Source organism: Oncorhynchus masou, chromosome 3 (assembly GCF_036934945.1).
Source record: "Oncorhynchus masou masou isolate Uvic2021 chromosome 3, UVic_Omas_1.1, whole genome shotgun sequence".
NCBI lineage: Eukaryota > Metazoa > Chordata > Actinopteri > Salmoniformes > Salmonidae > Oncorhynchus > Oncorhynchus masou.
The window spans coordinates 5294536-5320587 of NC_088214.1; the positions used below are offsets into that span (position 1 = coordinate 5294536).

Consider the following 26052-nt stretch of genomic DNA (forward strand, 5'->3'; position numbering starts at 1 on the left):
ATTGTTACATCAGTTTTTTATTGAAGCCAGCTCAGCTGCTATGAGTGTAATAAAAGTTTGAGGTCAGCAATATGAGTGGATAACATTATTGGGTATCATTTTACAATAACACCTTATAATAAAGCACTTATAATGGATTGTAAATAGTTGACCTATCATTTATTAATCATTACATGTTAATAAGCTACTTATTCACGCATTTATAAACACTTAACTTTTACAGTATGTCATAATGATTTGTAAGATGTTTAATATAGGTCCTTATAAAACCATTTACTAATCATTAGTTAAGTATTTTTTGCATAACCTAAAGTGAGGGCTATTTATACTTTACAAACGTTTCGAATGACCAGTGTAATTGCGTGCAAAAAGACATGCCATTTGTGGATATTCCTGCAGTAGGCTACCTGACGCTCCTTAATGTATGTCTCAGAATAGCCTAGAACATATCAACGGTAAAAGAATAAGGAGTGTGATGCTCCTTGACGTGGGAGGGGCTAGTGAAACACAGACACACAGAGATCTCTCATCCAATCCATTTCCTGCACCAGGGTGGTCCATAATTAACTTCTGCTTGGTTGGCACTTTCAACCAGATATAAGGAGGCTGAGGCCCCAGCATCCATAAGTCAGATACCTTCTTTCTTCTGTGGTAAGACTCTCTCTCTACCTACTAAGATTTGTTTATTTGTCTCATCTTTGCGCTCAGCGTCTGAGGTAGTAGCTAACTGCATTGTCTGAATTGAGTTTTACATAAAGAAATGTTTTGCCTGTCTCTTGTAATATTGACAAAATGTAAAAAAATATTTGTTTTACTTAAAATCTGGCACTTTAATTCACAGTCAAAAGTGGTGTGTGCTTCGGCACTTGTTTGTATATTGAGGGGGTGTTCTAGAATGTAACTGGGTTTTCAGAGGTATTTGTTTAAATTCTTGACAGAATGTCTAGTAACGTTAGTTGCTAAAAAAATAAATAATAATAAATGAAAAAGTTACCGGTTGAACCTGTAGTTGAATTGGACATGGCTGTAATGATTTGGGTTGAATGTTGGCATTCAAAATGTTTTCTAGACCTTCGGGGGCTAAATGATAAGGCTTCAGAATTCACAACACCCTAATATTTCACAGGCTCATCCAAGAAGTACAACTTCATCTGTAGGAGGGGAAAACGAAGGTGAGACATTGTTTGAGTCTTCATATAAAAACAATGAAAATATTGTGTAAGAGATACTGCTCATCTAACTCTGTTGACTGTGGAGGAAGCACCACAGAGTCACTCTAGTTCCTTGTTTCATCTCTTTCCTAGTAATCCGTCACCATGAGTACGGACGCGGAGATGCAAATCTACGGCAAGGCTGCCTTGTACCTTCGTAAGCCTGAGAGGGAGAGGATGGAGGCACAAGCAGCACCTTTTGATTCAAAGAACGCCTGCTATGTGACAGATGTCAAGGAGCTGTACCTAAAGGGTTTGGTCACTGCCAGGGCCGATGGCAAGTGTACTGTGACAGTCACCAAGCCTGACGGCAGCAAGGAGGTAAGTCTGATCTGAAAAGTATTCAAGTTCAAGTTTGTGACATTACTCTATTTCTTGAAAAAAAAATCATAAAAATGATAAAAAAACAAATGATATGAAAATCAGTAACAAAATACAGATTAGTATTGTTTTTGTATAAACAGAATATAACCTTCAAGCACACCATTTTTCTTACTGCTAAGAATTATTGATATTGATTAGTCAAGAATAACCATGTATGTGTCAATGGGTAATAACAGAGTAGTTGGATTAAATGGCAGTTTAAAAAAGCATTCAGTCATGTCCAGTTTGATCTGTGTGTAATGTAGATTTCTGACTGTTTCAGGAAGGGAAAGAGTTCAAAGAAGCAGACATCTATCAGATGAACCCCCCTAAGTACGACAAGATTGAGGACATGGCCATGATGACCTACCTGAATGAAGCCTCTGTGTTGTATAACCTCAAAGAGCGTTATGCAGCATGGATGATTTATGTAAGAAACCTGCATAAAACACACACACACACATACGTCAACATAAGAAATACACACATCCAGGACTACACATACATCAACATAAGAAATACACACATACAGTACTACACATACAGTGAGCTCCAAAAGTATTGGGAGTGACACATTTTGGGGATTTGAAATGATACAATGACTATGACGTTAAAGTGCAGACTGTCCGCTTTTTTGGGGGTATTTTCATGAATATCGGGTTTGGAAATTATAGCACTTTATGTACATAGTCCCCCCATTTTAGTATTGGGACACTTATGTATATTAAAGTAGTAAAAAGTTAAGTATTTGGTCCCATATTCTTAGCGTGCTATGATTAAATCAACATTGTTGTTGGGTGCATTTGCTGTTTGTTTTGGTTATGTTTCAGAGTATTTTGTGGCCCAACAAAATGAATGGTAAATAATCTATTGCATCATTTTGGAGTCACCTACTGTAAATAAGATTTGAATATGTTTCTAAATACTTCTACATTAACGTGGCTCCTACTATAATTACGGATAATCGTGAATAAATCGTGAATAATGATGAGTGAGAAAGTTACAGATGCACAAATATCACCCCCCCCCCAAAAAAAAATGCTAACCTCGCCTAGCATGTCTTGGGGGGGGTATGCTAACCTCCCCTGTTATTGTAATGGTGAGGGGTTAGCATGTCTTGGGGGTATGCTAACCTCCCCTGTTATTGTAATGGTGAGGGGTTAGCATGTCTTGGGGGTATGCTAACCTCCCCTGTTATTGTAATGGTGATCGGTTAGCATGTCTTGGGGGTATGCTAACCTCCCCTGTGATTGTAATGGTGATCGGTTAGCATGTCTTGGGGGTATGATAAATTGACAGTCTGCTCTTTAACCTCATTGTCATTGTATTATTTCAAATCCAAAGTGCTGGAGTACAGAGACAAAACAAAATATTTGTCACTGTCCCAATACTTTTGGAACTGTAAATTAAATGGTAGAATACATGCCAATACAGTAGACCAACATAAGTATACCAAAGTACACCCACATCCTCACATAATTCCAGGTAAAAGTCATTCTGATTTACTAATCGCCAAATTCAATTCAATCCCTTTCATCCAGACCTACTCTGGGCTCTTCTGTGCCACGGTGAACCCCTACAAGTGGCTCCCCGTGTACGACGAAGAGGTTGTCAACGCCTACAGAGGGAAGAAGAGGATGGAGGCTCCACCCCATATCTTCTCTGTCTCTGACAATGCCTTTCAGTTCATGATGATTGGTATGAGCTCTCATGGATGGATGGATGGATGGATGGATGGATGGATGAATAGATGGATGGATGGACAGATGGAGGTAGGGAGGGAATCTACTGTTTTCTCATGTTTGCTGGGAATTTCATTAGTCTCCAATTGTAAAATGTTCCAAAATGAAAACCATGATGATGCTACGAATTAGACCGACTATGATTTTTCAACAATGATACCGATACCGATTATTGGAGGACCCCCCAAAAAAAGCCACTGCCGATTAATCTGCCGATTTTTATTTATTTGTAATAATGACAATTACAACAATACTGAATGAACACTTTTATTTTAACTTAATATAATACATCAATCAAATCAATTTGGCCTCAAATAAATAATGAAACATGTTCAATTTGGTTGAAATAATGCAAAAAAACAAAGTGTTGGAGAAGAAAGCAAAAGTGCAATATGTGCCATGTAAAAAAAGCTAACGTTTAAGTTCCTTGCTCGGAACATGAGAACATATGAAAGCAGGTGGTTTCTTTTAACATGAGTCTTCAATATTCCCACGTAAGAAGTTTTAGGTTGTAGTTATTGTAGGAATTATAGGACTATTTCTCTCTATACCATTTGTACTGTATTTCATATACCTTTGACTATTGGATGTTCTTCAAGGCACGTTAGTAGTGTAACACATTAGTAGTGTGCCAGTGTAACAGTCGAGCTTCCCTCCCTCTCCTCGTCCCTACCTGGACTCGAACCAGGAACACATCGAAAAGAGTCCCCCTCGAAGCATCATTATCCATTGCCGCGGCCTTTGCAGAGCAAAGGGAACAACTACTTCAAGGTCTCAGAGCGAGTGCAGTCACCGATTGAAACACTATTAGCTCGCACACCGCTAACTAGCTAGCCATTTTACAACCCAATTCCCAGGAGTTGATAGGCTTGAAGTCATAAACAGCTCAATTCTTGAAGCACAATGAAGAGCTGCTGGCAAACGTACAAAAGTGCTGAGAATGCTTAAGAGCCTGCTGCTGCCTACCACCGCTCAGTCAGACTGCTCTATCAAATATCAAATCATAGACTTAATTATAACATAATAACACACAGAAATACGAGCTTTAGGTCATATGGTTAAATCCGGAAACTATCATTTCGAAAAAAAAAACGTTTATTATTTCAGTTAATTTTTTTTTATCTAATGGGTGGCATCCCTAAGTGTAAATATTGCTGTTACATTGTACAACCTTCAATGTTATGTCATAATTATGCACAATTCTGGCAAATGAATTACGGTCTTTGTTAGGAAGAAATGGTCTTCACACAGTTCGCAACGAGCCAGGTGGCCCAAACTGCTGCATATACCCTGACTGACTGCACGGAACGCAAGTGCCACAATTTCACTAGTTAAAAGAAAGTCATGTTAGCAGGAAATATTAACTAAATATACAGGTTTAAAAATATATACTTCTGTATTGATTTTAAAGAAAGGCATTGATGTTTATGGTTAGGTACACATTGGTGCAATTCGCGAACGTGCTTGTTAAATCATCACCCGTTTTCGAGAAGTAGGCTGTGATTTGATGAGAAATCAACAAGCTCCCCATCGATTATATGCAACGCAGGTCACGCTAGATAAACTAGTATTATCATCAACCATGTGTTGTTTACTAGTGATTATGTTAAGGTTGATTGTTTTTTTAGAAGATAAGTTTTATGCTCGCAAGCAACTTACCTTGGCTTCTTGCTGCACTCGCGTAACAGGTAGTCAGCCTGCCACGCAGTCTCATCGTGGAGTGTAATGTAAGGCAGGTGGTTAGAGCGTTGGACTAGTAGCCGGAAGGTTGCAAGTTCAAATCCCCGAGCTGACAAGGTAACAATCTGTCGTTCTGCCGCTGAACAAGGCAGTTAACCCACTGTTCCTAGGCTGACATTGAAAATAAGAATTTGTTCTTAACTGACTTGCCTTGTTAAATAAAGGTAAATAATGATAAATAAATAAAAATTGGCCACAATCGGTGTCGAAAAATCGGCCATTCCGATTATTCGGTCGACCTCTACTATGAATGCAATAATGTACCCATAATGTTGCAGGAGTATGATAAGCAAAATGTTTTTTTTTGTTACAGATAAGGAGAACCAGTCTGTCCTGATTACGTAAGTTTTTATAAAATACATGACATTAAGAATGACCCCTGGATATGACTATGTGCAATAATACATCAATGAGTGGGAATATTTGTTAATTATTTACTTTTGTTAGAAAACAGGTCAACAGTGTATTTTTCAATGCTATTTCTTAGTGAAAGCCAATCTGACACAATCTGTGACTAAAACCCCTCTTTCTCTGTCATATTAACCAGTGGAGAATCCGGTGCAGGAAAGACTGTCAACACCAAGCGTGTCATCCAGTACTTCGCCACCATTGCAGTATCTGGTGCCAAGAAGGAAGTAGACCCCAGCAAAATGCAGGTAGGTTGTGCCTTTTTAACACATTTCAGTTTGGTGGGCTGTGTAAACGTTTTTTTCCCAGCGGTGAATCTTGTTTCAAGAAAGGGTTTACCAGTTCCTAAGCAACTTGTGTTTGTCTCAATCAGGGGTCTCTTGAGGATCAGATCATTGCAGCTAACCCTCTGCTGGAGTCTTACGGTAATGCCAAGACAGTGAGGAACGACAACTCGTCTCGCTTTGTAAGTTTGAAGGACATACTGTGGAAGTGACATTATAATTGGAAAAACAACAACATTTCAGTAGTTCCTTATAGTTATAACAGTCCAACAAACTAACATGTCAAGGGGTTCTATCAAGGGATGGCAGGGTAGCCTAGTGGTTAGAGTGTTGGACTAGTAACTGGAAGGTTGCAAGTTCAAATCCCAAAGAATTTGTTCTTAACTGACTTGCCTAGTTAAATAAAGGTTAAAAACTATTTCTAACCCCCATGCTCTACTACAGGGTAAATTCATTAGGATTCACTTCCAAGCAGGCAAACTGGCTAAAGCTGATATTGAGACCTGTGAGTTGGTTTTGATTGTTTCTCAATGCTTTCTTTAATTCACACAGAATATTTTGGGAGATCATGTCATCGTATGTAATGTTCTCATGTTCTCTGTCTCTCAGACCTGCTGGAGAAGTCCAGAGTGTCCTTCCAGCTGCCCGATGAGAGAGGCTACCACATCTTCTACCAGATGATGACAGGCCACAAACCTGAGCTAGTTGGTAAGGAAAAGTAGAGGTTAGGGGGAAACTATCCCCATCTGGGAAATCTTCTCCAGCATCACCCCAACATCAACATTTTGAGAAAATGGTTTTGTAGTAAAAAATATAGAGGAAGTGTTTCCAATGACATCATCAACCAATTAGTAGACAACTAGTAGATTCAAATGACTTGATGCACATTGATGATGTCATTGGAGATACTTGTCTTCCTCATTTTTAACTACAAAACAAACATGCCAATTTCATTTTTGTTGATGTTGGGGTGGTGCTTTATTTTATGTTGAGATGATGAGGAAGGAAGATACTGAGATGATGAATATTTTAGATAATATTTTTAGATTTGATTTTTTTTGTATTAAAATAATCATAGTCCATCTATTATTAATACTATTACAATGAGTACATCCAAGATAACAAGGCATCTAGACATGTTTCAGGTCTTTATAGATCTTTAATTGGAAAGACCTATCAAGTAATGCACTGTGATGCACTACTCTAGGAGCCTCAGTCCAGTTTTTTGATGCTATTTATTATATACAAAAAATATATTTGAGTCCATCTACTGACTAAAGGAGGGTGAGATACTGTAAATGTAGGACAGTGGAATTCTACGAGATTTAACTGAGAAGCCATTTTCCGTTGTCCACAGAAATGACGCTCATCACTACTAACCCCTACGACTATCCCATGATCAGCCAGGGTCAGATCACTGTGGCCAGCATCAACGACAAGGAAGAGCTGGATGCCACAGACGTGAGTTATACAAAGGGCTAACCAAACTCTAGACATGGAACGGGTAGGAACATTGTGCAATACCAACTTGGTGACAGATAGGCACCTTTGTGTTAGTTGACATGTGTCTCAAACCACTTGTCATGCCTCCACACTTCACCTTTAAGTACATGTAAGACAAGAGAGTGCTACTAAATGTCCTGCAGAACTGTGTAAAACTGCTCTTGTGCTGCCACATAATAGTGTTGGCCAAAGGTAATCATGTGAAACAGAGAAGCCAGTCAATTCAATCCATCCCGTTTGTTCTGGAGTGAGCACAGAACTGTAGTGTACTGTAACAGAGCAACCTACTGTTGAGTTCATCACTGTTGTACTTCCTGTCTAATTCCAGGATGCCATTACAATCCTGGGCTTCACTAATGATGAGAAGATGGCCATCTACAAGTTGACAGGTGCTGTAATGCATCACGGCAACTTGAAATTCAAGCAGAAGCAGCGTGAGGAGCAGGCCGAGCCAGAGGGCACAGAGGGTGAGTCGCACTCATAGATATACAGTTTGATTTGATTTTATGAGTTTAAGTCGGAAGTGTACATACACTTAGGATGGAGTCATTAAAACCTGTTTTTCAACCACTCCACACATTTCTTGTTAACAAATTATAGATTTGGCAAGTCGGTTAGGACATCTACTTTGTGCATGACACAAGACTGTATCACAATTGCAGTGGGTCAGAAGTTTACATACACTAAGTTGACTGTGCCTTTCAACAGCTTGGAAAATTCCAGAACATAATGTCATGGCTTTAGAAGCTTCTGATTGGCAAATTGACATAATTTGAGTCAATTGTAGTTGTACTTGTGGATCTATTTCAAGGCCTACCTTCAAACTCAGTGCCTCTTTGCTTGACATCATAGGAAAATCAAAACAAATCAGCCAAAGCCTCGGAAAAAAATGTAGACCTCCACAAGTTTGGTTTATCCTTGGGAGCAATTTCCAAATGCCTGAAGGTACCACGTTCATCTGAACAAACAATAGTAGGTATTAACAACATGGGACCACCCAGCCGTCATACCGCTCAGCAAGGAGACGCTTTCTGTTTCCTAGAGATGAATGTACTTTGGTGCGAAAAGTGCAAATCAATCCCAGAACAATAACAAATTACCTTGTGAAAATGCTGAAGGAAACAGGTACAAAAGTATCTATATCCACAGTAAAACAAGTCGTATATCGACATAACCTGAAAGGCCGCTCAGCAAGGAAGAAGCCACTGCTCCAAAACCGCCATAAAAAAGCCAGACTACGGTTTGCAACTGCACATAGGGACAAAGATCAAACTTTTTAGAGAAATGTCCTCTGGTCTGATGAAACAGAAATAAAACTGTTTGGCCATAATGACCATTGTTATGTTTTGAGGAAAAGGGGGAGGCTTGCAAGCCGAAGAACACCATCCCAGCTGTGAAGCATGGGGGTGGCAGCATCATGTTGTGGGGGTGCTTTGCTGCAGGAGGGACTGGTGCACTTCACAAAATAGATAGCATCGTGAGGAAGGAAAATTATGTGGATATATTGAAGCAACATCTCAAGACATCAGTCAGGAAGTTAAAGCTTGGTCGCAAATAGTTCTTCTAAATGGACAATGACCCCAAGCATACTTAAAGTTGTGGCAAAATGGCTCAAGGGCAATGAAGTCAAGGTATTGGAGTGGCCATCACAAAGCCCTGACCTCAATCCAATAGAAAATGTATGGGCAGAACTGAAAAAGCATGTTCGAGCAAGGAAGCCAACAAATCTGACCCAGTTACACCAGCTCTGTCAGGATGAATGGGCCAAAATTCACCCAACATATTGTGGGAAGCATTTGGAAGGTTACCCGAAACATTTGACCCAAGTTAAACAATTTAAAGGCAATGCTACCACATACTAATTGAGTGTATGTAAACTTCTGACCCACTGGGAATGTGATGGAATTAAGAGCTGAAATAAATCATTCTCTCTACTATTATTCTGACATTTCACATTCTGAAAATAAAGTGGTGATCCTAACTAACCTTAAACAGGGATTTTTTCCGTGGATTAAATGTCAGGAAAAGTGAAAAACAGAGTTTAAATGTATTTGGAAATAGAAACGGTGAGACAGACAGTACCACATGAAAGTCTGATAGGAGATAAACGGAGATTCAATTCCAACCTCCACAAATGATTTGATGCAATGGTTGAGGATGAAATTCAAAACTCACAAAAGAGTTTGATAAACTATGTTGTCAGTGTAACATCAGAAACAAGCGATCTTGAGTGCCTGAGTCTGTTGATGTTGGTTCTCTCTCCAGTGGCTGATAAAATCGGCTACCTCCTGGGCCTGAACTCAGCGGAGTTGCTGAAATGTCTGTGCTACCCCAGAGTGAAGGTCGGCAACGAGTATGTGACCAAGGGACAGACTGTGCCTCAGGTAAAGTGAAACACAGCATCTACCATTTTCTGAGCACCGTAATTCCGTTGGGGACGAGTGTATAGCTTTTTTGTTTTACAGTACTTTTGTTTGTCCAAACGCTTATCACTTAATCACTAGACATGGTCAATATCTCCTGTATTAATTTGAGGTATTATCTTTGCAGGTTTATAATGCAGTCATGGCTCTGGCCAAGTCCATCTATGAGAGGATGTTCTTGTGGATGGTCATCCGTATCAACGAGATGTTGGACACCAAGAATCCAAGGCAGTTCTATATCGGTGTGCTCGACATTGCCGGATTTGAGATCTTTGATGTGAGTATGAGACCAGAACAAGACAATTAGTTGTGATTGAGAGGGATTACAGCCTTGTACAATGAAATGATCCCTTTTGAAATTGCTTCAACAGTACAACAGTATGGAGCAACTGTGCATCAACTTCACCAATGAGAAACTGCAACAGTTTTTCAACCACACCATGTTCGTCCTGGAGCAAGAGGAGTACAAGAAGGAGGGAATTGTCTGGGCCTTCATTGACTTCGGCATGGACTTGGCTGCCTGCATTGAGCTTATTGAGAAGGTAAACTGTCTGTGAGGATTATACTGGACCACAACAGCAAAGCTCATAGCGAGTGATGTGTGATATATTATCACAGAGGTACAATGTCTTTGACGGTTGAGAACTCAGTATGTCTCCATATATGTGACCCTAAAGGAATAGAATCCTATAATAGCATGTTTACTAAAGGAATAAATGTTTCTTAAATCTCTTTTCTTAAAGCCATTGGGCATCTTCTCCATCCTTGAAGAGGAGTGCATGTTCCCCAAGGCTTCAGACACTACCTTCAAGAACAAGTTGAACGACCAGCATCTTGGCAAAACCAAGGCATATGAGAAGCCCAAACCTGCCAAAGGCAAGGCCGAGGCCCACTTCTCTCTGGTGCACTACGCCGGCACTGTGGACTACAACATCACTGGCTGGCTGGAGAAGAACAAGGACCCCCTGAACGAATCAGTTCTTCTGATGTACGGGAAGGCCTCAGTCAAACTGTTGGCTGCCCTGTACCCTGCTGCCCCACCTGAGGGTAAGACTAGCATCGCGTCAAAAGATTTAACTAAGCACCAGTTAAAAGCTCAGACCCACATTTTCCTTAAAGGAACATTTCAGGATTTTGGCAATGATACCCTTTATATACTTCCCCAAAGTCAGATGAACTTGTGGATGCCATTTCTATGTCTCTGTGTCCAGTAAGAAGGAAGCTAGTTATGTTTATTATCTATCCTGCTGCTTAGCCACTTTACCATAACTATAGACCCAGACGGTATTAGATAGAACGTCACCATCCTACCCGCCTGTGGGGAAAACAACATATGGTTACCTAGGTTACCCCATTGGCTCACAGTAAATACTTGGCCTTTTTCAAACAAAATGTACTTTTTTTCCGCTTGTTTTAGTCCATTACAAAATGACATTTATGCAAAGTACAACATGTGTAAAGATTTATTTCCAACATTGCCTACTCCAGAGTCTCACTACTTAAAATAATGTAATATTGTAGGGCTTCCCTCATGCCCCTTTTCATGACGTTGCTAGCAGCCACATCTATTTCCTTGTGGGAGCATTGTGAACCGGGTCTGGATTTTTGACCTGGTTACAACACGGGAAGCTTTTTGGGATGTTTTGTTATTTCTGTATAACAAAAGATTTTACACCGGGGATCAATGGGATTTTTTTTTCTCCACAATTTGTGGGTGTGGTCGAGGGGGAATTCAGTATTACTACGTTTATATTGACTGACTATATGTGCATATCTACCTCAATGACCTTGTACCCCTGCACATGGACTCAGTACTGGAACCCCGTGCATATAGCCAAGTTATTGTTACTCATTGTGTATTTTTAAACACTATTTCTTCTATATTTTTCTCTCTGCATTGTTGGGAAGGGTTCACTGTTGGTCTACAACTGTTGTTTAAGAAGCATGTGACAAATACAATTTGATTTGACTGTATCACTATTTCTCAGGGTTATTCAGATAAGAGTGCTTATCAAGTTTATAGTTATGTTTTACTTTCCCCTCATTTGAACAGATACAACCAAGAAAGGAGGCAAGAAGAAGGGTGGCTCCATGCAGACTGTGTCATCCCAGTTCAGGGTGAGCTTCTGAAATGTGTCTATTCAGTCCTTCAAAAGGAGCCTTGACGATGATAAATTATTTCTGAGAAAATGGTTTGTAACCCTCTTACAGGAGAACTTGGGCAAGCTGATGACCAACTTGAGGAGCACTCATCCTCACTTTGTTCGCTGCCTGATCCCCAACGAGTCAAAGACTCCAGGTGTATATTGTGTTAAATAGGACATCTTATCAGTACAGTATCACTAACCTTAACCATCTGAATCTTTAACCTGTTTATGAGTATTAAAAGAGACTCGGTTTGTTTTATCAGGTCTGATGGAGAACTTCCTGGTTATCCACCAGCTCAGGTGTAATGGTGTTCTGGAGGGTATCAGGATCTGCAGGAAGGGCTTCCCCAGCAGAATCATCTATGCTGACTTCAAGCAGAGGTACATGCATATAAACACTAATGTACACACAGAATTTCTGCTCCAAGGGTTTGCCGGCATCAGAATAGGCTCAGGGATTGACATAACTTTTTTAGCAACTTATCCACACCCCGGAGGACACTTCAATCTAATTCTTCTGAGTAGTCTAAATGCTTGATATTGTGATCTTTTTTAATTCTCCACTCTGACAACTTAAATCTATAATCTGCTTGTCCCCCCAAAAATGTACTTGCCCCGGACAAGTGCCCTGAGGCTTACCTTTTACGTCATTTAACCAAGCTATTGCAACTTGGCATATGTTAAAAATGTCTCCTCATTCAGGTATAAAGTACTGAATGCCAGTGTCATCCCCGAGGGCCAGTTCATGGACAACAAGAAGGCTTCTGAGAAGCTGCTTGGGTCCATTGATATAAATCACGAGGATTATAAGTTTGGACACACCAAGGTCAGTCAAATACAACCCAGCCATGGCTGACAACAAAACACAACTACAAAAATGTTAACCACAATGTAACTAATGGAGTATAAAGGTGGAAAAACATTGTACTGTTTTTGTTTTGTTTTTCAAAGTCAAACATTACTAATAATATAGAACATAAACTAAATCAGTCTACTGGTGTTGTTCCCCTCTTTTGATTCAACCCTTTCTATGTGTTACCACTGTGCTTCCATTGACCATGTTAACCTGTGTCAGGTGTTCTTCAAAGCCGGTCTGCTGGGTGTCCTGGAGGAGATGAGAGATGAGAAGCTAGCAGCTCTGGTCGGCATGGTCCAGGCTCTCAGCCGTGGATTCCTCATGAGGAAAGAGTTCACCAAGATGATGGAGAGGAGGTGAGGAAGAGTAGACATCTTGGCAAAGCTTTCGTGAACCACCTGTATGTAATCCATCATGATTATATACTGTATATGATGTGAGTTGATCATAATGAGAAAGTAAGTTTGGAAAGCTGTTCAGTTTTCCTTTAAATTTGTGCCTCATGAACTTAGCATAACCTGTCAGTCCTTGCATCAAGAACGCTGTCTATGAATTTAGGATGGGGGATGGGCAATTCCATGGAAATGGAAACTCCCGACATTTCACTTTAAAATGTATGCCAAACAAAGAAACATTCTCCAAATTTAACAAGCCATACAAATCTAAGCACAATGATGTCATAATGCTTTCAAGAATGTAAATACAGCAACTATAAAAATGTAAAATGTGCTGGAAAAACTGTGCCTTTGCAAATTTCGGTAATAGAATTATGGTAAAATCTCCTTTCGATTGATTCTGTCAACTAACTTTGTATTTGCACAGTTCTTCCTGTGAAAGTGTTTTTGTAAAATGTGTCCTTGTGCATAGAGTTGTATGGTTTGTTCAACTTTGGTTTTTGTTAAGTAAATATTTTAAAGTGAAAAACCTTTCATTATCATGCCTGGTTACAACTGTATACCAAAAGTGGGACAGGGCTCCAAATTGTTATTCTTTGACTCCCAGAATGTAGGTTTATTAAGCATGTCACTCAACATGCCACTCTATCCTTTCTGTCGACCAGAGAGGCCATCTTCTCCATCCAGTACAACATCCGCTCATTCATGAATGTGAAAACCTGGCCATGGATGAAGTTGTACTTCAAGATCAAGCCCCTGCTGAAGAGTGCTGAGACTGAGAAGGAGCTGGCCAACATGAAGGAGAACTATGAGAAGATGAAGACAGACCTGGCCAAGGCTCTGGCCAAGAAGAAGGAGTTGGAGGAGAAGATGGTATCCCTTCTGCAAGAGAAAAACGACCTGGCACTCCAAGTCACATCTGTGAGTGAGCAACAACCCTCAAAAGGAACATTTACAAACACACACACTGTGAAATAAGTATATGGCTAACTCACACATTTTAATAGCCCATTAATATATTTAATCCATTTATATTGATTTGCTCTGATCTATAACTAAATTATGTCTATATTTTAATATACAAAGTGAGGCCTCTGATTTTTTTCTCCTGTTCTGAAACCAGGAATCAGAGAATCTGAACGATGCTGAGGAAAGGTGCGAGGGGCTCATCAAGAGCAAGATCCAGCTGGAGGCCAAACTCAAAGAGACGACTGAGAGGCTGGAGGATGAGGAGGAGATGAATGCTGAGTTGACTGCCAAGAAGAGGAAGCTTGAGGATGAGTGCTCTGAGCTGAAGAAGGACATTGATGACCTGGAGCTCACCCTAGCCAAAGTGGAGAAGGAGAAGCACGCCACTGAAAACAAGGTCTCATGTTTTTACCAGTGACAGTCTAACCACTAAACGATAATCAACTCAAAACATAGCTTAACAGAAATGGAATTCAAGACGTATTGTGGGTGCAGGAAAAATGAAAAATTGTTGATTTTCAGTTGCGGAGTAATCCCCACACTCATTGCACGTTCCCCCCTCGTTTATGAATTCCATTCAGTACACTGGCATGATGTACACCAGTTGAATATATAAGTACAGTACTTGTTGACATTTCTAATCTGAATGAAACTTATGCAGGTAATACAAATTTAAAAAACTTGAGTGAATGAGGGATACAAAAGTATGTTGAAAGCAGGTGCTTCAACACAGTTGGTTCATGAAAAAAAATGAAGCAATTAACATTCCATCATGCCTAGTGTCATGTATAAAAATGCCCAGGAGTCAATTATTTTGTCTACCACGGTTAGAGGATATCTCAGTAACTTTGAAAGAGGAGTACAGGGGTTTTAAAGGGTGTGTATGTGTTTGAATATCTCAGTGCCCAGATCTCATCCGGATTGAACACTTATAGGAGATTCTGGTGTGGTGCCTGAGACATTTTCCACAACCATCAACAAAACACCAAATTAGGACATTTCTTGTGGAAGAATGTTGTTACATCCCTCCAATAGAGTTATAGACACTTGTAGAATCTGTCAAAGAGCACTGAAGCTGATTTGGCAGCTCGTGGTGGCCAAACACACTATGTTGGTGTTTTATTTTTTGGGCAGTAACCTGTACATCAAAACACTGTAAATGTCCCCTTCATGGTGAAGAGACCAAAGACAAATTTTGTTGTGGCGGTTTTCAGGTTAAAAACCTGACAGAGGAGATGGCGTCTATGGATGAGAGTGTTGCCAAGCTGACCAAGGAGAAGAAAGCCCTCCAAGAGGCCCACCAGCAGACACTGGACGACCTGCAGTCAGAGGAGGACAAAGTCAACACTCTGACCAAGGCCAAGACAAAGCTGGAACAGCAAGTGGACGACGTGAGAGAAGTTTGACATTTTGGCCGTGATAGTATGTGAGATGATATTATCTTCAGTTGTTAAGATTTGAACAATATGTGTTTCCTTCTTATAGCTTGAGGGTTCTCTGGAGCAAGAGAAGAAGCTCCGTATGGACCTTGAGAGAGCCAAGAGAAAGCTGGAGGGAGATCTGAAACTGGCCCAGGAGTCCATAATGGACCTGGAGAATGACAAGCAGCAAGCCGATGAGAAAATCAAGAAGTAAACACACAGTACTACCTGACATATTGATCAAAACAATAGTTGTTCTTGACTAATTCTTGTAATTATGAATGACCATTTGCACGTGATTCTTGAAAGAAAACTGAATGGTATGATACTCTCTCTTTACAATATCGAACCAAAACTCTGCAATCTACGTGTTTGTGTTTCTTAGAAAGGAGTTTGAGACCAGCCAGCTCCTCAGCAAGGTTGAGGATGAACAGTCTCTGGGAGCTCAGTTGCAGAAGAAGATCAAGGAACTCCAGGTACAGTACAGGATCTCAGCTCCAGTACAGGAAAGCCAACACCTGAATCATTTCCTTCATTTCCTGAAAACAATTAATCTGGTAGCACACATTTTTCCTGGTGGCTTCTGATGGCTCAGTAGGATGTAAGATGGTGCTTCTTACTGGTCCTTCTTACCATTGTAAAGATGGTGCTTTTTTACCATTGTGGTTTTGGTTCCTGCGTGGGCAAGTTTCTACTGAATATATTAGTGGAACTGGCTTTGTGTGAACTCATTCAATTGTTTCAACTGCATTGTAGTGTTCATTCCTCCTGCTCCTGCCCCCTGTTCTAGGCCCGTATTGAGGAGCTGGAGGAGGAAATTGAGGCTGAGCGTGCTGCCAGGGCTAAGGTTGAGAAGCAGAGGGCCGATCTCTCCAGGGAACTTGAGGAGATCAGCGAGAGGCTGGAGGAGGCCGGTGGCGCCACTGCTGCTCAGATTGAGATGAACAAAAAGCGTGAGGCTGAGTTCCAGAAGCTGCGTCGTGATCTTGAAGAGTCCACTTTGCAGCATGAGGCCACAGCCGCCGCTCTGCGCAAGAAGCAGGCCGACAGTGTGGCTGAGCTCGGGGAGCAGATCGACAACCTGCAGCGCGTCAAGCAGAAGCTAGAGAAGGAGAAGAGCGAGTACAAGATGGAGATTGATGACCTCTCCAGCAACATGGAGGCCGTCGCCAAGGCGAAGGTGAGTAGTGATATTTTGATCAAGCAGCGTTGAGGAGGGTCAAATACATTACCATTCAAGAGAACTGCAGCTGACTGGAGTCCCATATATAAAGTCATGGTGGAACATATTTCACTAACAGGGCAATCTGGAGAAGATGTGCCGTACTCTTGAGGACCAGCTGAGTGAGCTCAAGACTAAGAATGATGAGAATTCTCGCCAGATCAACGACATCAGTGGACAGAGGGCCAGACTCCTGACAGAAAATGGTACCATCATCAACAATGAACAACAAGCAAATGGTTTCCTTCAGTAAAACACAATAACATGTATTGGGGGCTATATCCTGATAGTCCAGTCCACAATAGTTTCTAGTGTACTATTCACCACATCACAATGCCCTATGATACCTAAAAATATATTTTCAATCTTAGGAGGTCAGAGACCCCATTAAAAAGGTATCCCTCTATCCCTGCAGGTGAGTTTGGACGCCAGCTGGAGGAGAAGGAAGCCCTGGTGTCTCAGCTGACCAGAGGAAAACAGGCCTTCACCCAGCAGGTGGAGGAGCTGAAGAGGCAGATTGAGGAGGAGGTCAAGGTAAGGGACAAAAAAACGGACACTACCGACCACAGAGATAATAGCCATATCGTCATATAGAAGGTGACTACGCCACCCTCAGAGACTTCTACTGTCATATGCTGTACTATCTCTCTAATATCTCTTTGTCGTTCCTTTTCACAGGCTAAAAACGCCCTGGCCCACGGTGTCCAGTCTGCCCGCCATGACTGTGATCTCCTGAGAGAGCAGTTTGAGGAGGAGCAGGAGGCCAAGGCAGAGCTGCAGCGCGGCATGTCCAAAGCGAACAGTGAGGTGGCTCAGTGGAGGACTAAGTATGAAACTGATGCCATCCAGCGCACAGAGGAGCTGGAGGAGGCCAAGTGAGTCACACGCAACAGCAACAACTCAAATATAGGGTGTGGATGGTGAGGGTCCATATGTATTGTAACATTCCTACACCTTCTGTCGTCAAACAGGAAGAAGCTGGCCCAGCGTCTGCAGGATGCGGAGGAGACCATTGAGGCGACCAACTCCAAGTGCGCCTCCCTGGAGAAGACCAAGCAGAGGCTGCAGGGAGAGGTGGAGGACCTCATGATTGACGTTGAGAGAGCCAACGCAATGGCCGCCAACCTAGACAAGAAGCAGCGGAACTTTGACAAGGTGAAAATAAATAAACTTACCCTAGGTTCTGCTATATGATTAATTGTAGTGTAATTGTAGCATATTTCTGATTCAAAACTCTTCATCAATCCCTTCTAATGAAAATCCCATGGATTCGCCCTAGGTCCTGGCAGAGTGGAAGCAGAAGTATGAGGAGGGTCAGGCTGAGCTGGAAGGAGCTCAGAAGGAGGCTCGCTCTATGAGCACTGAACTCTTCAAGATGAAGAACTCCTACGAGGAGGCTCTGGATCATCTGGAGACTCTGAAGAGAGAGAACAAGAACCTGCAACGTGAGCATTTGACAGCAGTTTTATTTGGCTCATGTTTGACTGGGGTATTGAAGATGGAGAAAACTGTAACCATTAACATTTTGATAACACCATTTTAGAACGGTATAAAATATCCTTTGTTGAACTTGTTATCGGTATTCCTTTGAAAAACCCAAGGAAGCAGGAGCAATTAGATTTGCAAGACCATATGAACTACTGAGTAATAATGAATTAATCATTATGATTCAATGTCAACTTGAGTGCATTGGAGATATCCACTGAAAATCTCCACCAAGTCTAAACTGCTCCTGTGCTTGTGTGTGCAGAGGAGATCTCTGATCTGACTGAGCAGATTGGAGAGACTGGCAAGAGCATCCATGAGTTGGAGAAGGCCAAGAAGACCGTGGAGACAGAGAAGTCTGAGATTCAGACCGCTCTGGAAGAGGCGGAGGTACAAACTGCAGCTGTTTGATGGGAAAAGCAGTGTAACAATAGCCAATGCCAGCTACAGTTCAATGCTCCCTGTATTTGTTTTTATTGTAGTTATATATATTTAATTCCTTGTGTTATTCACATCCAAATGCGTTGAACACAATTTACCCGACTGCTTCTCCTTGTCCAGGGAACACTGGAGCACGAGGAATCCAAGATTCTGCGTGTTCAGCTGGAGCTGAACCAGATCAAGGGTGAGGTGGACAGGAAGCTGGCTGAGAAGGACGAGGAGATGGAGCAGATCAAGAGGAGCAGCCAGAGGATGGTTGACTCCATGCAGAGCACCCTGGACTCTGAGATCAGGAGCAGGAATGACGCCCTGAGGGTGAAGAAGAAGATGGAGGGAGACCTGAACGAGATGGAGATCCAGCTGAGCCACTCCAACAGGCAGGCCGCTGAGGCCCAGAAACAGCTGAGGAACGTCCAGGGACTGCTCAAGGTAAAGGGACCGGGATATCAGGCTCAAACATCTGAACATGGGGAGGGATTTGTTTGTGAATCTGTAGAAAAGAATAGAACAGAGAAATTGAATAGTGTTGACTAATATACAGTAGAAAGGTAGGGATATTGGGGAAATTCTTACCAATGAACAGTTCTATCACAAATCCTATCGCCTCTTCTTCCACAAGTCCTAATGAACCTATGCCATTTTGAACCCCAGGATGCCCAATTGCACCTTGATGACGCTGTCCGTGCCTCAGAGGACATGAAGGAGCAGGTAGCCATGGTGGAGCGCAGGAACGGTCTGATGGTGGCTGAAATTGAGGAGCTGAGAGTTGCTCTGGAGCAGACTGAGAGAGGCCGCAAAGTGGCTGAGACTGAGCTGGTAGATGCCAGCGAGCGCGTTGGACTGCTGCACTCCCAGGTACGGCTCCAAGCCATTTCTCATTCAACTCAACCAAGCATACCTTTCCTGCCTTGTGACCTGTAAGTTCTCTTGAGATTCAAACCAATGGTCTTGTTTCATCCTCCAGAACACCAGCCTTCTGAACACCAAGAAGAAGCTGGAGACTGACCTGGTGCAGGTGCAGGGAGAGGTGGAGGACATTGTCCAGGAGGCCAGAAACGCAGAGGAGAAGGCCAAGAAGGCCATCACTGACGTGAGTCCTTATGATCTTTTGAATTACATCCACATGATTTGTCACCAAGGGCCAATGGTAGCTGAGCTGGTTTAAAACAACAAAGATCTCAGAGGGACGTTATGATTGGTGCCAATTGGTGCATAAATTAAACAAACTACCATTCCAGGCGGCCATGATGGCTGAGGAGCTGAAGAAGGAGCAGGACACCAGCTCTCACCTGGAGAGGATGAAGAAGAACCTGGAGATCACAGTCAAGGACCTGCAGCACCGACTGGATGAGGCTGAGAATCTGGCCATGAAGGGAGGCAAGAAGCAGCTCCAGAAACTGGAGTCCAGGGTGAGTTACCAGCAGGGTGGATTAGGACATATTGAAAGACTGATTTCTGGAAATGTATTTGATAACATACTCAGGACCATTGTGTAATGACTTTTTCTCTCAATAACCCACCTAGATAATGAACAGCTGTTATCATTACAGACCCTTCAATTAGACAACAATTTTGCCTCCTTGACTGAGTAGAACAATATACCTCTGTTTTACAAAGATTTGTTACGTCTGATTTCACCCCCTCAAACAAATGCCTACGTTAATTTCTTCCAAACAAGGTTCGTGAGCTCGAGACTGAGGTGGAGGCCGAGCAGAGAAGAGGTGCAGACGCAGTCAAGGGAGTCCGCAAGTATGAGCGCAGAGTCAAGGAGCTCACTTACCAGGTAAGAGAAAGCACCTTCTTCAAAGACTTCCCACTGAGCACACTGGTTAAATCAACATCGTTTCCACGTCATTTCATTGAAAATACGTTGAACCAATGTGAAATAGATGTTGAATTGATGCCTTTGCCCAGTGGGTAGACACAAACACAGACAGGTTTGTGTATGAATCTACTTGGCTTTGATTCTTTGATCTTCTCCCACAGACTGAGGAGGACAAGAAGAACGTTGTCAGACTTCAGGACCTGGTAGATAAGCTGCAGATGAAAGTGAAGGCCTACAAGAGACAGGCTGAGGAAGCGGTGAGCAGCCTTCATTAGTCAAATACTCTGAAAGCATACATTCAAAAACATATTTCTTCCCTAGGAGACATTACAACATTTTAGTTTATGCTTTTCAAATGCTTCGCAAAGAAGGGCACTGATTGGTAAGCTGAAGAAAGCTGACACTGAGTGTCCTTTTGAGCATGGTGAAGTTTTTAACAAGGCTTTCAATGTTGTATCAATATACCCAGTCACTACAAAGATACAGATATCCTTCCTAACAGAGTTGCCGAAGAGGAAGGAAACCGATCAGTCATTTTATCCTGAGGGCATTGGCGAGTTTAAAACGGTTACCAAATTGAATGGCTGTGGTAGGAGAAAACTGAGGAAGGATCAGCAACATTGTAGTTACTTTACTAATCTAAATGACAGAGTGAAAAGGAAGCCTGTCCAGTATAAAAATATCCCAAAACATGTATCCTTTTTGCATAAACCCACAGGGCAGAGACATTTCTTACATTACAAGTTGAAGTAAGTGTTGCTACTGCACATCAGCCACCAATGACTCAATTGATAGTGCAAGTAATTGCTGAAGAAATTATGCACATTTTTTGAGTTACTCCCATGTCTACATTTGACCAACTTGAAGGAGGGGGACTAGTCTAGTGGTCAAGCTGGATCACATACATTTTTTGAGTTACTCCCATGTCTACATTTGACCAACTTGAAGGAGGGGGACTAGTCTAGTGGTCAAGCTGGATCACATACATTTTTTGAGTTACTCCCATGTCTACATTTGACCAACTTGAAGGAGGGGGACTCGTCTAGTGTTCGAGCTGGATCACATACATTTTTTGAGTTACTCCCATGTCTACATTTGACCAACTTGAAGGAGGGGGACTAGTCTAGTGGTCAAGCTGGATCACATACATTTTTTGAGTTACTCCCATGTCTACATTTGACCAACTTGAAGGAGGGGGACTCGTCTAGTGTTCGAGCTGGATCACATACATTTTTTGAGTTACTCCTATGTCTACATTTTACCAACTTGAAGGAGGGGGACTCGTCTAGTGGTCGAGCTGGATCACATACATTTTTTTAGTTACTCCCATGTCTACATTTGACCAACTTGAAGGAGGGGGACTAGTCTAGTGGTCGAGCTGGATCACATACAGCCTTCTATAAGTATTCACCCCCATTGGATTTTTTTCACATTTTGTTGTGTTACAAAGTGGGATTTAAATAGTTATTTTTTTTAGGGGAGGTCACAAACTCTACATAATGTCAAAGTGAAAAGAAAAGATGTAATTGAGCTGAGCCCGATTTTTTTTTAACTTTAAAATGCCAAACAAAAACCATTGATTTATACATTTTAACGTAGCAACCAACTCTATGCACAATTACTATTTTTAACAATTTACACAATATATATATATTTAATTACACATTTACTGGAAAAACTGTGCAGATGCAAAGTTTGGTAAGAGAATTACGGTAAAATGTCCAAAATGTTTTAATCCGTTAAATTTCATATCTGCACAGTTCTTCCTGGGTTGTTCCACTTGATTTGAATCACCTTTTGATTTGAACATAACTTGCCATACATATTTGCCCATGGTAGAAGTGGTCAGAAAGTTACTTTTTGGAACTGAATGTCAAAACATTATGGGGTATTAAAAGTTGACCTATTTTGACCTCACTACCATGAGACAGCCATATTTTCCTCATTGGAAAAGATAAACGGTTGAGTTTGATATCATTGGAAAGCTTACAAACTATTATAGAATTTGTATGGTGTATCAATACACCCAGTCAATACAAAGATAAAGGCGTCCTTCTTAACTCAGTTGCCGAAGAGAAAGGAAACCACTCAGGGATATCACCATGAGGCCAATGGTGATTTTAAAACAGTTTCAGAGTATAATGGCTGTGATAGGAGAAAACTGAGGATGGATAAACAACATTGTATTTAATCCACAATACTAATCTAATTGACAGAGTGAAAAGAAGGAAGCCTGTACAGAATATTACTAAACCTGCATCCTGTTTGCAACAAAGGCACTAAAGTAAAACTGCAAACAATGTGGCAAATCAAACCCAACACACCACTGAGCACCACTCTCCATATTTTCAAGCATGATGGTGGCTGCATCATGTTACTGGTATGCTTGTCATCGACAAGTGCGAGGGAGTTTTTCAGGGGGGGGAATGGAATGGAGCTAAGCACTGGGAGATGAATTTACCTTTCAGCAAGACAACCTAAAACACAAGGTCAAATCTACATTGCAGTCGCTTACCAAGAAGACAGTGAACATTCCTGAGTGGCCTAGTTACAGTTTTGACATATAATTGCTTAGACACATATTGTGAGACTAGAAAATGGCTGTCTAGCGATGATCAACAACCAAATTGACTGAGCTTGAATATTTTTTGAAGAATAATAGGCAAGTATTGCACAATTCAGATGTGCAAAGCTCCTTTAGACTTAGGATAGCCAAAAAAGACTAATTGTAATTGTTGCTAAATTAATTTGTTTATAGCATGTGTTGACTCAGGGGAGTGAATACTTATCCAGTCAAGATATAGTGTTTTATTTTTCAATAATTCTTAAAAGATGTTCCATCACATATATAATCAAATATATAATCACGAGTTAATTTACAAAATATACCCCAAAATGCAATTGTGTCATTCATTTGGAATGGATAACATTGCTTAGTTCATCATCAACAATAATTCATATATTTGCCAGTTTTATGTACAATTGATTAACACTTTGCGTGATGATCCCTTCCAAGACAGTTTGAAGAATATTTCTCCATAAATAATGTAATGAGAAATTATACCACATAATGAAAACAAATCAAAATGTTACCAGTTCAACGGAAAAAAAACATACTCCATATGGTTTTGCATATGTTCCAGACAATTATGTGTAGATCGTTGACAATTGAAAAAAATGTTTTAACCATTTTGATACCACTTTGTGTAACACAAAATGTGAAGAGGGGTGAATACTTACAATAGGCACTGGAGGCAGTGGTTGGGTGCACATTTACGACACCCACTTTCTCTACTGTATCATCTATCTCCCTATATACAGTGCAATCCTAAATCTGTCAATAAAAATAAAATTAAAATACCTTAATAAAAAAATATATTAATTTGCTACCTGAAGCTTCAAATTTTGAATGCTGATGTTGTGCTCTCCCTCTCTGTTCCTCACACAGGAGGAACAAGCCAACGGCCACATGTCTAAGTTCCGGAAGGTTCAGCATGAACTGGAAGAGGCTGAAGAGCGTGCTGACATCGCTGAGACTCAAGTCAACAAGCTCAGAGCCAAGACCCGTGACACTGGAAAGGTACAGAGCTGCTACTAATTCTACATCTGACTCGTGCTCAGATATGACCACATCAACACCACCTATGATTCGGTCTTCACAGAAATCAATAAATCCTCTTACACTCAATGAAACATATTTAAGATACACTATATAAACAAAAGTATGTGGACACCCCTTCAAAATAGTGGATTTGTTTATCCTGCCAGGTGTATAGAATCCGTGCACAAAGCCATGCAATCTCCATAGACAAACATTGGCAAAACTGAGGAGCTCAGTGACTTTCAACTTTTCCATCAAGTCATTTCTAAAATGTCTGCCCTGCTAGAGCTGCCCGGCCAACTGTAAGTGCTGTTATTGTGAAGTGGAAACGTCTAAGAGCAACAACGGCTCAGCCGCGAAGTGGTAGGCCACAAGCTCACACGTAGCGTGTAAAAAATATTCTGTCTTCGGGTTGCAACACTCACTACCAAGTTCCAAACTGCCTCTGGAAGAAATGTCAGAACAAGAACTGTTCGTCGTGAGCTTCATGAAATAGAGTGTCCACATACTTTTGAATATATAGAGTATATATTGCATGTTCATTGTTAATACTGATCCATTCTTTCTTTCTTCTTACAGGGAAAAGAAATTGCTGAATAAACAAGACCAAAGTCTTATATCATTTTCCTGTGTTGCATAAAATATGATTTTCATGGTGAAAATGATCGTTGATTAAAAACATGTAGGCCTATATACCCCTTGTGACGGTGGACTTATTACTCAGCACAGTTTTTTCATACCATAAAAATACTGTACTTAAATTAAAGGAGCAATCTGGTATTCCAACAACAACAAAGCGGGCACCCCAACAAAGGGGTCATTTTTGGGGGGGTACAGCTGTGGGATGAGGCTGGAGAAACGTAACCACTTTCAAATTCATAGACAGCTATGGATTCAAGGACTCACTATCCATAAATCTAAATCATTGTTTGACAGTGAGAGTAATTTGCCTATTCCTATTTGCTATAGCCTTACTTCAATAAATATGTTAAATACAGAACGCAAGAGGAATGTGGGCCAGACGGAGCCGGAGAATTCCACCAAAGCAAAGCTAAATGTCCAGTTAGTAACCATGGTTTCTCTGTCGGATACATGGGCCTAAAACTATATTTTTCATAAGAACACTCCTTAACTATCTTGTATATCTATCTATATTCCCTTCTCTGTCTATTCGATAGAGAACCAATAACCTGTCTTCCTACACGGCCAATCATAAAAGCTTTAAGAAAAGTTAAAGGAGTTATATGTAATATTTTTGCATTGAAAATTTCAGAAATGTTCCTTAATATATCTACAGTAATAGTGGAATGATAGGTTCACAATATTTGTTTCCACACAAAATTGCATTCTAATGATGCAGTCTTCTTATTGGTCAACAACAATACTTCTCAAATTGACTGGGGTGAGCAAAGGGTAAGCATCAAACATGTAAAAACCGCTCTGCCCCAGTCAATTTGACAACAACAGATTTGCTGGCCCCAGTCAATTTGACAACAACAGATTTGCTGGCCCCAGTCAATTTGACAACAACAGATTTGCTGGCCCCAGTCAATTTGACAACAACAGATTTGCTGGCCCCAGTCAATTTGACAACAACAGATTTGCTGGCCCCAGTCAATTTGACAACAACAGATTTGCTGGTCCCAGTCAATTTGAATTGTTCCATGTACTACCTTTAAAGGTAAAGTGAACCTTTAAAGTTATGAACAGTAGCTTACTTCCCAAATGTTCTAGCATAAGAAGGTGCTATCCTAAAGTGCTATTATCCATCTCTGAGGACGGTAGACTGCTTCTATCCAGCCCATGTTGTATAACCTAAAAGCCAAATTATGCTTGATCAGAAAATGGGGTTGGAGGCTCTTATATGGAGGGTGTGATGCAATTGCAGAGCCTCCGGATGTATGCAGAGGTCAAAATGAGCTCCATACCGCATCACCTCGCGACTCCCAAATCGTTTAACAATGCAGAAGGGCTCTGTAAAGCTCCGCATTGACGTGATTGGTTGACGGTCGCTGG

General features: G+C 41.1%; 1 protein-coding gene across 1 annotated transcript; it reads left to right on the forward strand.

Annotated features, from left to right (window-relative positions):
- Window positions 1–591: 591 nt before the first annotated feature.
- On the forward strand, window positions 592–24727 carry LOC135509099 (myosin heavy chain, fast skeletal muscle-like). The gene is made up of 41 exons (XM_064929437.1): window positions 592–651; window positions 1127–1172; window positions 1305–1532; window positions 1858–2004; window positions 3116–3272; window positions 5370–5397; window positions 5604–5712; window positions 5838–5930; window positions 6193–6253; window positions 6358–6456; window positions 7106–7209; window positions 7580–7718; window positions 9517–9635; window positions 9802–9951; window positions 10046–10216; window positions 10418–10721; window positions 11728–11792; window positions 11886–11973; window positions 12085–12202; window positions 12524–12647; window positions 12897–13033; window positions 13738–13993; window positions 14196–14438; window positions 15256–15432; window positions 15527–15672; window positions 15848–15938; window positions 16253–16642; window positions 16764–16890; window positions 17100–17218; window positions 17363–17559; window positions 17656–17839; window positions 17964–18129; window positions 18435–18559; window positions 18731–19039; window positions 19262–19465; window positions 19575–19700; window positions 19849–20019; window positions 20289–20393; window positions 20597–20692; window positions 23884–24015; window positions 24616–24727. The coding sequence occupies exons 3-41, from the start codon at window positions 1317–1319 to the stop codon at window positions 24634–24636; spliced, it is 5814 nt and encodes a 1937-aa protein (XP_064785509.1). The 5' UTR covers window positions 592–651; window positions 1127–1172; window positions 1305–1316; the 3' UTR covers window positions 24637–24727.
- The last annotated feature ends 1325 nt before the right edge of the window (window positions 24728–26052 follow it).

What these genes read in the sequence shown, in the direction of transcription:
- LOC135509099 (XM_064929437.1), top strand. Translation starts at nt 1,317, where the DNA reads ATGAGTACGGACGCGGAGATGCAAATCTACGGCAAGGCTGCCTTGTAC. An exon ending in CCAAGAAGGCCATCACTGAC is followed by an intron (nt 19,701 to 19,848) that starts GTGAGTCCTTAT and finishes CTACCATTCCAG; the next exon opens with GCGGCCATGATGGCTGAGGA. An exon ending in AGACCCGTGACACTGGAAAG is followed by an intron (nt 24,016 to 24,615) that starts GTACAGAGCTGC and finishes TTCTTCTTACAG; the next exon opens with GGAAAAGAAATTGCTGAATA.